The sequence below is a fragment of the Colletotrichum siamense genome, assembly GCF_013390195.1.
Source record: "Colletotrichum siamense strain Cg363 chromosome Unknown KSG_Cg363_contig02, whole genome shotgun sequence".
Lineage (NCBI taxonomy): Eukaryota > Fungi > Ascomycota > Sordariomycetes > Glomerellales > Glomerellaceae > Colletotrichum > Colletotrichum siamense.
In genome coordinates this window covers 1381443-1394766 of record NW_023501015.1, presented here as the reverse complement: position 1 = coordinate 1394766, position 13324 = coordinate 1381443, and the positions used below count along the sequence as shown (strand labels likewise).

The window sequence follows — 13324 nt, the reverse complement described above, 5'->3', positions numbered from 1 at the left end:
AGAAGGGCGTCAAAAGGAGGTATGATATACTACCAACAGATGAAGAAGAACTGACCGTGTGGTTTCTCATCTCAACACTGATCTAAGACAGTCTCAGTCGAGCTTCTCCTTCCAAGCTTGATACTGGAGAGGCACGTAAACTGCAGCAAATGCTGCAAGCAAAGCCCCCAAGCCGAAACCCGAAGAGTCATCTGCCTTACATGCAAGATAAATGGCCACGATCGCCCAGATTACCACAAGCATTACGAGAAGAAGGGACAAGAATAAGTGCCAATTGAAGCGCTCGTTGATCCTGATGCCCCATTCGATAACTCTCGCACTGGTCCCTCGTTCGCGACGTAACGGACCTTGAAGCTTCTTCGGAAATGTTGTGATCCAGTAGTTGTCACTGTGCCGCACGCCGGGCTTTGTCAGATGCCACAATGGGATCGCATCAATCGCGACATCAGTTGGTACTGGATCGTACAAATACCTCTTCCCTTGGACTTCAAGCTCTGGGGGGTATTCCCCGCATCTGAAATGATGTGGTTTGGTCGTTTCGTCTCCCATGGGAACAAGTTGGAACTTTGTGTTTAGGTCATTAGTGACGATGTTCCATGAGCAAGAAGTGGTATTGGTTGATATACCTTCACGTATTCCCCAGTATGCATCTCGAAAAGACTAGCCCCAGACAGCTTTCGAAAGAACTGGAACATCCATTCCATCCAGCTCGGGGTTTTCTGTCTGAGAGAGGCAATTACTCTGCCTACCAATGCGCATACGAACGCTGGGAAAAGCAAGGGTATTCTCCAGGTTGATCCCTCACGTATTGTCCGATACCTTCCCAATATCTGTTGAAAGAGGTATTGGTCATTGGCGAAAGAACTACAGTCGATGTGATCTAGTACTGGCAGCCTCTTTTGGTTGACGCACAACAGCAAGTACTGAGGAATATTTTGTGGTCCTGGAGACAAGGCCACTTCCTCAGATCCAGACGTGTCGTTTACTGGTGTCGACGGCCCTTTTCCTGGCTGAGAATTGCTCGGTCCGGGGCTCTGGGGTGATGAAGTAGATTGGCCTCTCTCCGATCGGAGACGCACTGGAGGAGGGGCGGAAATACCACTCCGAGGATTGTCACCTGCTGTCGCGTCACCTGCTGTCGCGTCATATGTCATCGAATCGCTGGGGGTAAGCAGCCTGGCAAGTCCATCTCTTTCAAAGTGCTGCCGAAATCGACGAATCCCACCCGGGCTGAGCTCTTTGACGTCTAGAAACATGCGGTCGCCACATTCCTATAATGCCTAGTCAGTCAGTCTCGCTTCGATGATGTGGCTAGGAGGATAACAACGAGAGCTACTAACACAAGTGTACCGAACTCTCAGATACCCCTCTTTTGGTGGACACCATTTGTCGCAAAGCCAAGAGCATAGTCTGTCTTTCCAATAGACAATGTCGCAAAACCATCCAATCGGATTGGTCCTTATCGCTGGCTTTGTCTCCTTCTGCCCTTGACTCCCTGTCTCCTCCTGCGTCTCTACAACACCCTTGGCAGAAGGATGAAGAAACTCTCGAAACTCGGCTTCGAATTGTATGAGCGGTTTTCCAGAAACGAAATAGCTTCTAGCATCATCAAGATCAACGAAAGAGAGTCCTTCGTGATCAACTTCCTCGTTAACACTATCCACGGAATTCTCATCCTCGCCCCCTTCATCAGTATCCAGCGATGGTTCCACTTCTGCGATAAGCGCGGGTGTCTCAACATCTGAACGGTCGTCTACTTTGTTAAGAAAGTGTTCCAGGGTTAAGTCCCGCTCGTTTTCTTGAGGGAGGGTCATGGGAACTATCTCCCTCCTCGTGTTATCGAGGATTTTTCTTGAGACGAGAATTCTGTGAGACCTTGGTCTGAGGAAGTCAACAGCCTCGGCTTGTTTTTGGCTTGGGACTTGTGAGAGAAGTGAGAGATAGTATCTTCTGAGCAACCGTGTATGGTTCCGAACGAAGCGTGCATCGCCCAAACACTTACACGCTTTCTCATACAAGGGGCCGAGTTTGGAATCGCTGGTCAACATCTCGGCTAAGTAATTCGCTGCAGCTTCTCTGACTTTCCTGCGAGTTGAATGTGATCCATCTTGCGACTGAATATCCTCAGGTCCCGACGCGAGGGATATGATGTCGTCCTTGATGTCATCACCACAACTTTCAATCTGTTTGTGACTGTAGAAAGATTTTGCAATTTGCCTTGTTGTGTAAGCCTCGACAATGACACTATTGTCTTCTTCAAGCGACGACGGCTTCGTAGAGACGGAAAATGTGTCAGATGCCTGGCTAGATGTCTGGCTGGCCCTGCTGGAAGAGCTTTCGGTGAAAGCCGTTTGGGCGTTCTCGGGTTCAAGTGAGACGAAATTCGATTCGTCGAGGCGTTTGCGAATGTTGACTTCGAACTCCCCCTTTGGCTGACTGACGGCAACAATTTTGACATTATGAAGGTGAAATCCGGAAAGAAGAGGCATCATCGTTTCGATTAAGTCGCCCTGGTGGGCGCATTCGTCCAGACCATCGATTATCAGAAATACATTTTTCTCCCCGTGCAACATCGTCTGCAGGCCCCTGGAAAGCGTGTCTGTTGCTGGCTGCTTCCGTCCGCTATCGTGTGATGCGAAGATTTCATCGAGGACCTTTCTCGTTGGTTCCTGCTGCATATAGAGCTGAAACGTAAGAGACCGGTACATAGAGCTAGTACTTTGCTTGCATGTGCTGTCAAACTTGAAGGACAAGCTGATCCAACTGGGATCATCTATCTGCAATATGTAATCTTGAATTGTGTCGACAATTGCGGTTCTCTCCCCTCCTGGATGCCCTCGAATCCACAAAAGTTGATTATCTTCATTTTTCCACCTGTTGAAAGCAGGGCTGTCCTGAAACCATGCATGAGTTCCGTTGAGTTGGATGGTTCTCGCATGGTTGGAATTGGAAGATGCGTTAGTAGGTGAAAGCCACTTTTTTACTAGTTCGAAGTGGGCGGGCTTGATGTGATTCGGGACATTTTCCGCTGAAGACAGTTAGTTGGGTGATTTAGTTGGGTGATATTCAAGACTTGAAATCAGGACTTGAGAGATCACCTACTGTCATACAGAACGTCTGTGATTATCCTTTCCGCCTCCATGTTGCTTAGCGGGATTTGGCGAAGAAGGTCGCTCGCATATGCAGCAGCCGCCATGGCAGCGTAACCCTGCCACTCCTTGGACTTGTGGGAGTCGGCGTAGTCGCATATTCCACGAATGACTAAACACGGGAAGTCATTCATGAGACCAGCTGCTCCCATCTCAAAACATAATATGTCCTCGTCTGCCGCAAGCCGGTCCCGTGTACGTGCATCTCTCATAAGCTGGCTCGAAGAGCCGATTAGCCCGTAGTGAATCACTGGACTGTCCCCGTATCTCCCTTGTCCATGGCGCAGCTCCAGATGTGATGGACCATTTCCACACGCTTCGCCGCAGGACTCGCCTGATTTCTCGGCGTGAATGATGTGCGATTTGTATAGCTTGTCGGTGCTTGAAGGCGGGCGTGAGTACTTTTTCTGGAGCTGCGGGGACCTCTCCAGACTCTCTTTGATGTTGCCGTCAAGCAGATGACCTTCGATCATGTTCGTAGCTTCGAGTTCACTGACCGCCATGTCGAGTGCTTTTGGCAGCTGATCTATGAAACCTGTCTGAACAAAGCTCTGTGCCAGCGTTGCCATGCGTAAGTCATACTGAACGAACCCTCCTCTTCCACTGCGCAGACTACCGACGACAACGTCGCCGAGACGGATGTCATGCTTCAGACTTGGCGCACCGCCTGCAATGCCGACCATCAAGCTGAGCCGGATGTTGGGAAAGTGATGCAACATGTCCCCCGCGACGACCGCAGCTGATGCCAGACCGTACTTACCATTGGACAGTACGGCAATAGCGACATTATGTATGCCCACTCTGCCCAATGCGTAGCCATGGTCGTTTTGAGAGATCGTACTGGGAAGTTCGTGTGTTTCATCAAGGAAGGCAAGAGCTGCTTCGAATTCTGTAGGGATGGCGCAGATCCATCCGACATGGTATATCAGCGGGTCCGACATTTTGGGACACGAGCGGAATACTCTCAAGAATACTGGTGAGAAGCCCTAAAATTCGCGGTGAGAGTTTGAGCGGGGAAATGGTGAGACTTTAAAAAGAATAGGAAACCTGCAATTGCCTTGGACAGCAGCCTGACGCGGTAAGCTTGGGAAAGTGAGGCTGTGGCTGTCGTCAGACCTTGGGAGGCAATACTGGCGGTCTATTCGACCAATGTCATGCGTGTATGCACGTTGGGTCTGCTCCTTGTGACCGCTGGTAAGCCTGAGCTAACCACAATCGCTGAAGAGGTACCAAGGCCAGTTCCTGATAATCAATATGAGATTTCGTCGTAAGGCTCGAGCCCGGAGGAATTAGGGGTAGAGATGGAGCCATCAACGAAGAGTCTACAAATTGAAGAACTGCTCTTATATTCGAGATGGAACGGTTGTCAGGACCAGGGTATTGGTGCTAATTCAAAGCGAGGTATCGCAATCCGCGGAGCGCGCTGATGTCTCGCGGTGCTGCATAAAGAGTTGAAGCAAGGGGTCTACCGTCTGCCGAGGCGCCCGCTCTCTGTTGGTTGCCAACATATGATTCAGTGAACGTACTCGCTGGTGGAAAAGTACTATGTTATACTTCCACCTCTATGCCAAAGGCAGGCCTCGGATAGTACAAGGCCGTTGTCAGACACACCTCGCCGTTCTGTCGAGAATAGGCATCGTCGCGAGGAGTGTGCCGGACTTGTACCTAGTCAAGAAAACCAACGCAAGCCAATGAGAAGTGAGGCAGATAGTATGCACCATACATGCACACAGCGAGTTTACAAGGTGGGATTGCGTTCTCATTTGCTCTCCTCAACGTGCAGACCCTAAACCAGAACAAGGACAGTGCATCCTCAGATCGGCTGTACTTCTTGAGGGGCAGACGTGAACGCAAGGAATCGTCATGTCAGGTTTGTATACCTTCAATTTTCAGGCGACTAGCAGACGTTGCCAAGACACCCAAAACGACGTAGTAATCATCTGGGCATAGCCAGGACAATTTGCCTGTGTGACAATGGTGCAAACTCCAGGCGCAAAATGCCTAGACCAAAGAGGCAAGGTCGGACAGAGCCGTCGCTAATGGCTTCCCGAAAGCTGCTGCGGCTGAATCGATCGTTCAGGGGTAGTTTTCAGTGTCATCCCGATCGCTCGACGACTTTGTTTAAATCGTGAGTCTCGCCAAGAAAATACACGAACTCCATTGTCGTCGCTCTTCCATCCGACTCCGTGCACCTCCCGGACCACGGCCCCACCCGGCACCATGTCCGACTCCGGCACCTCCTCCGCGGACATTATCACCTACATCGGTGTGCCTCTAGCAGTGCTTGGCGTGCTGCCTATCCTCTACAATACCGTAGCAACTCTCGCCGCTCGCTCACGTATCCTGCGCATGCTCCGCCATGCCCGACTAACAGCGCTCACCCGCTCAGACGTCGTGAACCGTGTAATCGAAGTTGACTTGCCGCGTTATGCCGTCACGCCGTGGGACCGCTTCGACAACCGTGAAGAGTACTGGTCTCTCGCGCGGCATCCATCATCCATACCCGGTGGTAGCTGGACGGTGTTCAACTGGCGCACCAACACCATCGGTCTCAAGACCCAGCGGGTGGAATACGCAGACCAGCTCTGCCAGCCGCAGGTCGATGTAAGTTTCGACGAGTTGATATGCTATCTCCTTGATCTCGGCGCCGTCCCGGACCCTCACGGCTGGAGGTTACTGCGAAGCACCGGCCTATGGACTCCGGTGGGCTGCACTCTCATGAAGAGTCCCGATGACCAAGAGAAAGCCCTCGCCATCGCGTCCTTGAACGATTCTGATGGCCATCTGTCTCTGTCACTGAGCTGGTCTTCCCACTGGACGACTAGGAGTTACGAGTCCCTCCCTCCGTACTGGGTTCGCCTGCCACCCGCTCCGGTCATCGACTTAAACGGGATCTCGGAAGACACAATCACAGAAGAGAGGGACACCGAAACCAAAGACGATGCCGTCGCTGCCAAAAAGGCACCGTCTTACACCTCCTCGCTCGACTCCATCTCCCGCGCCGTTGCAACTAACGCGCACAAACCCATAGCCTGCAAAATTTCCAGCCACGGCCTCATCAGCGCCATCCCTGAGGACGACGACCACCCGACCACCAGCCTCTACATCGAGCACGTCCGCGTCCGCCCCGGTTCCTCCACGGGCATCTGGTTCGCCAGCGCCGCCACGGCCTACGGCACCTCGAGCTCGACGATCCTGTGGAACTACCGCATTCCAGACGACATTCTCGCATTTGCCCGCGGCTCTTCCGTACCGTGCGGCGTGTTGGAGCTGCTAGGCATCGTCGACGACTCGCAGACGCCAGAATGGGCCTCGAAGCATGACGACTCGAGGCATCACCTCGACCTGATGAGCCGCCGCATGCGCGAGCAGCGCAACGCCATGGCAGCAGAGTCGCGCATGAGCCAGGCTGACCGAGAGCACGCCGCGCGGGACCGCATGCGCATGGAGAACGAGCAACGACTGGACGATCGTAAGTTGCCCTTGCCAGCCCTATGAGCACCGCTAACAGCCTCCACAGTCCGCGATCGCATGCGTCTCGACACGCAACGCCGGGAAACCCGCGCCCACGAGGCGATTCAGTCCCCGAAATGGGACGCCGCGCTCGTCGCATCGCATAACCTCCGCTGGCTCCAGCAGCATGGCCTGGTCTCCTCGGACCCGATCAGCGGTTCCTTGCGAGCCGTTGCCGCAGGGCTCCTGCATCGGATGATCCTGGATGGCGAGTTTGCCGGCGAGATGAGCAGGATGCTCGACCAATGGAAGGCGTGGGCCGAGAACGGCGGCTTGCGCAAGTCGGATCTCGAGGCGCTGCGGGAGAGCCTGAAGAGCTTTGCGCTGGCGAGCTTGCTGGTTGCGGTGATCAAGGACGTCGGGGCCGCCGCGGAGGGGTCGTTGAGCATGGACTTACAGGAGTGTTTAAGGATGTGGCGGCAGGTAAGGCTGGGGTGATGCACTTTGGAGAAGATATGCAGAAAGAAAGATAGTTAAAAGTGAAGCAAGTCCATGAATCCTATCCCGCGAAGGTACCTTTGCCGTATTGTCCATTCCCTTTCCGACCCTCCAGTGCCATACAAGCCAATAATACAACTCCATCGCTGAAGCAATCCCGTCACCGCAAGTTACAAATGATTAATCTCTCAAAGTTCGTCATCCTGCTCCGAATCGTACACAATTTCTTCTCTCTCCTCCTCCATCAGCAAGCTGTCCGGCAGCATCTGGCTCTTGGTCAAAAGCTGAGACGAGTCCAGCTGGATGGTCCCCAGCGGCAGACGGATGGGGCTATCGTCCTCGTCATCGATGAATATCGGCATGCTGGAACCCGCTTGAGCCGGGCGCGGTACCGATCTGAGAGGTGACTGTGAAGGACTGGACGCCTGGCTTACGGTGGTTGCTTGGGAGGGCCGAATAGCGCGTCGAGGCGTGGGATTCGGTGGCCGGCTAATGGGCGTCGGAGGGAGTGCGGGCTTGGGAAAGAGCTCGGTGCCAAACGCCCTCCGGCTACGGGTCGGCGTCTGGCTCGCCGGTACCAGGATATCTGCCTCGGATGAATGTACGTTCGAGTGCTCGATGTCGCTTCGGATCTGCTCCGCCAGCTCCTGAGACACTGTGAGATCGGCTGACGTCCGTGGTGTCTCCCTTCTGCCAATCTCTGGCTGGGAAACAATCTCTTCCTGCGTCTCTTCATCCTCGCCGCCAAACAGCGAGCACCGCAGGTTGGCCATCAGATGACCAACGACTGCTGGCGGGACAAAGTTGTATTTTTGCGGCGGCCCGTTGAGCCACCCCTGCTCTTGCATCTCGTGCAGCGAGACTGGATCGTTCAGTTCGTACACTTCATGCAACTGGTACGCGAACTTGGCGCCAGGCAACTTGCGCTGGTTGAACTCTGCGTTGCCGATACCGTCGCCGTCAGTCTCGCCAGGCGCCTTTGCCTCACCAATGCAAGCCATGTACCTCAACTCTGCAACCGGCTTGGTGATGTACAGCCACATGCGCGAGACGGTGCCTGAAATCTTGTAGGCACGGAATTCGTGGTTTTTGGTACCCGCCACAATGTTGTCCATGTGTTCTGGGTGTATTGAGATGAAGATGTCAGATCTGTCCGTCTGGGGTGCCATGGAGCGGATTGTGTCCAGAGAGATTCGTTGACTCTCGAGGCCTTGTGTATGCGGCGTCTTTGGTGTCTCCTCTGGAGCTTTGCCCGTCTTCTTGGCCTTGGGCGTCTTTTGGCTTCTGGTTGGGGTCTCACAGATGGACTCTTCGACCGTCTCGTCAGATGCTTTGGGGATACTGGAGCCACTGCTCCGGGTCGGCTCTGGCGAAGAAGTAATGACTTCCACCGTATCCCTGCGATCCGACTCCCCCGATGTCGAATGGTGCAGCTTTGGTAGAACGAATGGCTTAGATAGGATCACCGTAGCTTCCTCCTCTTCCTCGCTGGCAGCAGGGGTGACGTTTTCCTTATCCGAGTCACCTTCCTCTGCAGGGGAGAGTTCCCTGGTGACTTCCTTCTCTGATGAGGTGAGAAGTTCATCCATTTGGAACTGAGTTTCTTCGCCGACGGCATCGTACCCCTCGGCCTCCTCGTCCAAGATGTCCAGCGCATCCGACTCATCCTCGGAATCCGCAATCTCACGGAGAGGTGATCTAGGCGGCCTTCGAGGGGATGGACTGACCTCACGCGCGTTTTCTTCATTCTCCTCATCTTCCGTCTCTTCTTCTTCCACCGGCACCAGACTAGCCGTCGGATGTGGCGTGATGAAGCGGACGTTCTTGGCAGGTTGTAGTGGCCGACGGGGAGACGACCGCTGACTTGGGCTCTGGCTGCCTACTGTCGCGTATGAGTCTTGAATCTCGAGAGTCCGCGGGCGTTTCACAGATCCTGTGAGTTTGATGGGCGTATTCGTGTTTGTAGACTTGTCCTTCAAGGGAGACCTCTTCGGGGCCGGGCTGTACCTAGCCAGCATCGGTGTAAGCGGGCTGCCTTGCGATGAAGGAATCTCGAGAACAGTCCGCTTGTTGGTTGGGGTCTGCGGAACGACGGATGGCTGCCTGCTCGTAGGTTTCTTTACAGGGAGAACGTTCTCCTTGTCGTTTGCTGAAGGGAGGACCGGCTTGTCAACCTCGTCGTCGGACGGCTGGAACTGCCAAATGTCTTCCTCCTCTTCGGGCGATTTCTCCGACGACCTCCGCGACATCTGCGTCAAAGTCTGCGTGTGAAAAGACGAACTTGGGGTCGGCTCATCCCCCATCGTCTTTCTCCTCTTCTTCTTGGGCGCGGGCTCTTCCTCGTCATCTGACAGGTCGAGATGCACAGGCGAGGAGCGCGTAGACTCGTACATCTGGGTCAACGTCTTTTGCTTGTGACTGGTGACTCGCGCGGTCGGCTTGCGGGCGCTGTAGGTGCGGACCTCGGTCTTTCGATGGGGGAGCTTGGCCTGCTTGAGTGGTTTGCTGGACTTGTAGATTCGGTCGGGAGGGGCAGCAGGGGCCCGGCCGCCGGAGCGAGTTTGCGCTGGCATGTTGGGCGTGATCGTCACGAAACGGCGAATCTATGCCGGATAGTCAATCGTTCGTGTATATTCGACAAATTCTTGGGTGCGCAGGAGATGTCCGCCCGCGATGTGCATGCCGACTAGTCCCTGTGCGGCGTTGAGGTCGCGTCGCGTGTGGGTGGAATCGCTTTACGCGTGGTGGCGTGTGGGAGTGACATCACATGCAAATAGCGGGGCACTGAGCCGGGGTCCTCCGGTAGGTGCATCACGACGGCGACATCACACTTTTGATTTGATACATCATGAGACGAATTGACTTTATTTCATTCGATCATTGGTATGATGGACTAAGGCTCATTGATTGGAGGAGTAGTTATTATTTGGAATATAGTCTATGTGCCGCATCTGCTAACGGGCGCATCCTCCACAGCAATGTCGATCTTGTAGCCAGCAGTCGCGTCTCCCAGAGAGAACAACTTGAATCAGACATGCCCAACAGTGTTGATTGTTAGACCATTTAGGTCTGATTGATACTTGATTATCATTTCATCATATCATTATCTCATAATCCCATTAGTTCCTAGGCCGAGCCTTTCTCAAGACCACCCTCATGTTTGCGCAGCTCCAGACTGGCACATGAAGGCAGCCTTTTATCCTTTCATTGAATGAGCGTGTCTCCTAGACCAGAGTCATGAATTTTTTTGTTGTGTGGTGAGCTCTGTATTGTGTTGATGAGTCGTGAGACCGGTCCTGAGAAACCTTTCGTGGACTCGTGCATCGTGATTCGTAAGTTGTAAGTCATAAATCGTGAGTCGTAAGTCATAAGTCGTAAATTAGAGATCGTAAGTCATAAGTCGTAGATCATAGAACGCAGGCCGTAAGTCGTCAAGTCGTGTACCGTCAAGGTGTGGTTTTTTCTTTTTTTTTTTGGGTTTTTTTTTTAAGAAGTGAGCCTGCTTCATGGCCATGGGATGTCTGGTACCCTTGTCGCCGTACGTTCTTGTCAAAGGAGATTCATGGAGAATCCTCAGGTCAACTGGGGCTCGGATGCCCGTCAAATAGCAGGGGCCGGCCGGAGTTGCGCGCCTTCGCAGTGTTAGTGAATGGAAGACATCCAGTAACTCCCCAATGTCTGCTTACCACTGATACGGCGCAGAAGACGTCTAAACTTGGATTCCGTCTTCGTTGAGGCGTCAGAAGCGACTGATGCTACTGCAGCCTTGGCCATCGCTCTGTAGTGAGCCTCGACATAGTCATTAACAAAGTCTTCGAGGTCGACATCGTTGATAGAGAGGTCGCAAATGTGTTGTATGTAGTAGCGATCCTTGGCCTCGCGTCTAAGCTCTGTGAGCTGGGCGCTAGAGAGGAGTTCAGAACGGGGAACAGAAAATTCAGACATCTTGTTGATGTTAACGAAGCTTGGCAAGGTAGTCATGTGAAGTGAAGAAGCGGAAGTCAGAAAATGTTGAAATCAAGAAATTCGTGTACGGATGATGAAGAGAATGAAGAGCTGGGACGGAGGATTTGGGACAAGTCGCAGTATTATATACCATCCAAAGCTGGCCGGACATGGACTCACTTTACATTGACTTTCTCACTGACAGCGGCACACTGACAGTTGCTGAAAGTGTATGCATACCCGATACAACTTGAGGACCGAGATGGTGTGGTTAGACCTCACGGTATGTATGGGGAAGTCCTCGGTGTTCCTCAGCGTCAAAGCAACATCCAACCCGTCAAAGTGTCCGCAAGAGAGGCATCAGCCAAAAAGGTGGAATTGAGCGCAGCAAGGTCAAAATTGAAAAGAAAAAAAAAGAAAAAAAAAAGAAGAATAACGAACAAAACAGAAACAACTCTACTCTCTTGCCTAGCCAGTAGCAAAAGACAATTGAGATAAAAGTTCAACAGCTTAGGTTAAGCGTTCTACCTTACTGGGCCTGATTCCCGAGTGCACTGACGCTCCGAAACCACGGTGACGAGACCAATTGACCAGACGAAGCTTCAACCGATGACCTTGAGAAGCAGGATTGCCTTTTCCCGTATGCGACCAACCGGCTGATCGAACGACTTTGTAAACTCTTTGCATGTCATAAAATGAAAGGTTAGCCACGAGATTTCACACGCACACATCAATAGTGCAACGCGAAATGGTTGTACAAAAGGACTCTAGCGCGGTTAGTTATATACACATCAGGACCTTCTGATTTATTTCTTGGGCTCCTCCTTCTTCTCCTCCGGCTTCGGTGTGGGCAGCTTGAAGCTATCCGGGCGTCTGTCCGTGCCGGCTCCGACCTGCTCCCACGCGCTAGTGCCGCCCTCAAAGTTGCGGAACGCCTGAGTGAGCTCGAGAGGCTCAGTGACAATGCGCTTCTTCTCCTCGTCGTATCTGATCTCGGTGTAACCGGTGAGGGGGAAGTCCTTTCGCAGGGGGTGGCCCTCGAAACCGTAGTCGGTCATGATTCTGCGGAGATCGGGGTGGTCGGTGAAGTAGACACCAAACAGATCGTAAACCTCACGCTCATACCAGTTGGCACCGTCGAAGAGAGGCGTGACACTGGGGACGGGGGAGGCCTCGTCGGCGTAGGTCTTGACACGGATGCGGGCGTTGTGGCGGACACTGAGGAGGTTGTAGACGACCTCGAATCGCTGGTCTCGGGTCGGGTAGTCGGCAGCGGTGATGTCGCTGATCTGGGTGAACTCGGCCGAGGTGTTGTCTGTGTCGTGTTAGTAGGAACCCGCAACGCCACCTCCAATTGGTACTTACACTTCAGGAACGAGAAGAGGGGGATAATTCCCGAGGGAGAGACGTAGATGGTGAGCTCGTCCTTCCAGACGGAGATCTGCTGGACGTACTTGGGCAGGCAGCCCATGATCCAGGATCCGTACTTGTGCATGTTCTCAGCCTTGGAGCCGTACTTGTCGGCCGGGTTGACGAGGGGGGCCTTGAGGGTGCCAATGTGCTCGCGAGGAGACTTCCTGACGTCCGCGACGTCGGGCTGGCCGGTCGGGAAGCCGGCCAATTGAGGGATCGAGGTCGAGAAGCATCGAATCTTGGTAGGGCGGCAGTTGCGCAAGCCCGCCAGAGCCCTGCTACGGTATAGCCTCGTCGCCATTGTCGCGGTTCTTGCAATGCTGGGGGGCTCGATGCCTCTGTGGGAGTTGATTGATGATGCTGTGCTTCTGCGATGCTTGGGGATTGAAAGAAGCTAGCCGGATTAGGCACACCCGGGGTGGGGTTAGCCCGCTGTTTGCTTCACCAGACTCTCACTGTACCTGACGTGCCTCGAAGGACTTTTTTCTTTTAACAACAACAAACGCAGACCCTCGAAAAGACTTTACCTTTTCACAAATTCAAAAAACAGCAACCACCTTGTGGATTTGTTCTTTCACAAATTTTCCCACAACACCATCCTGCCCTTTCCACACCTTCATCCTCCATTCTACCATCACTTACTGCCGCTATCCACGGACAGGGTGTGCCTAGCAGCTGCTGACTCGCCTCATTCAGAGTGTTGTCATTGGCTCCAGGCGCCTTCAGAATCACGTGAGGCTGCCTCACGTCAACCGGCTTACCTAAGGTGCTAGCGCAGCAGGCGACCCATCCGAGAAAGGCTTTGGCTTCATCCGTATTGAACAACTTCCCTCTCCTGACTACCTCCACTCACAAATCGACGACTA

The 13324-nt window shown here is 53.3% G+C and overlaps 6 protein-coding genes across 6 annotated transcripts; 1 reads left to right on the top strand and 5 right to left on the bottom strand.

The window, feature by feature from the left end:
- Window positions 1-93: 93 nt before the first annotated feature.
- On the bottom strand, window positions 94-549 carry CGCS363_v002370 (uncharacterized protein; the record flags this gene model as incomplete). The annotated part of the gene is made up of 1 exon (XM_036634219.1): window positions 94-549. The coding sequence occupies one exon, from the start codon at window positions 547-549 to the stop codon at window positions 94-96; it is 456 nt and encodes a 151-aa protein (XP_036499770.1).
- Window positions 550-3094: 2545 nt separating this feature from the next.
- On the bottom strand, window positions 3095-4090 carry CGCS363_v002369 (uncharacterized protein; the record flags this gene model as incomplete). Its single annotated transcript, XM_036634218.1, has 1 exon — window positions 3095-4090. The coding sequence occupies one exon, from the start codon at window positions 4088-4090 to the stop codon at window positions 3095-3097; it is 996 nt and encodes a 331-aa protein (XP_036500741.1).
- Window positions 4091-5369: 1279 nt separating this feature from the next.
- On the top strand, window positions 5370-7145 carry CGCS363_v002368 (uncharacterized protein; the record flags this gene model as incomplete). Its single annotated transcript, XM_036634217.1, has 3 exons — window positions 5370-6621; window positions 6670-7085; window positions 7143-7145. The coding sequence occupies 3 exons, from the start codon at window positions 5370-5372 to the stop codon at window positions 7143-7145; spliced, it is 1671 nt and encodes a 556-aa protein (XP_036500742.1).
- A 143-nt stretch (window positions 7146-7288) lies between these two features.
- Window positions 7289-9673, bottom strand: CGCS363_v002367 (uncharacterized protein; the record flags this gene model as incomplete). Its single annotated transcript, XM_036634216.1, has 1 exon — window positions 7289-9673. One exon carries the CDS (start codon window positions 9671-9673, stop codon window positions 7289-7291), a length of 2385 nt encoding a protein of 794 aa, XP_036500735.1.
- A 1027-nt stretch (window positions 9674-10700) lies between these two features.
- CGCS363_v002366 (uncharacterized protein) lies at window positions 10701-11045 on the bottom strand (the record flags this gene model as incomplete). Its single annotated transcript, XM_036634215.1, has 2 exons — window positions 10701-10732; window positions 10787-11045. The coding sequence occupies 2 exons, from the start codon at window positions 11043-11045 to the stop codon at window positions 10701-10703; spliced, it is 291 nt and encodes a 96-aa protein (XP_036500736.1).
- An 806-nt stretch (window positions 11046-11851) lies between these two features.
- CGCS363_v002365 (NADH-ubiquinone oxidoreductase 30.4 kDa subunit) lies at window positions 11852-12759 on the bottom strand (the record flags this gene model as incomplete). The annotated part of the gene is made up of 2 exons (XM_036634214.1): window positions 11852-12360; window positions 12411-12759. 2 exons carry the CDS (start codon window positions 12757-12759, stop codon window positions 11852-11854), a joined length of 858 nt encoding a protein of 285 aa, XP_036500733.1.
- Window positions 12760-13324: the final 565 nt, after the last annotated feature.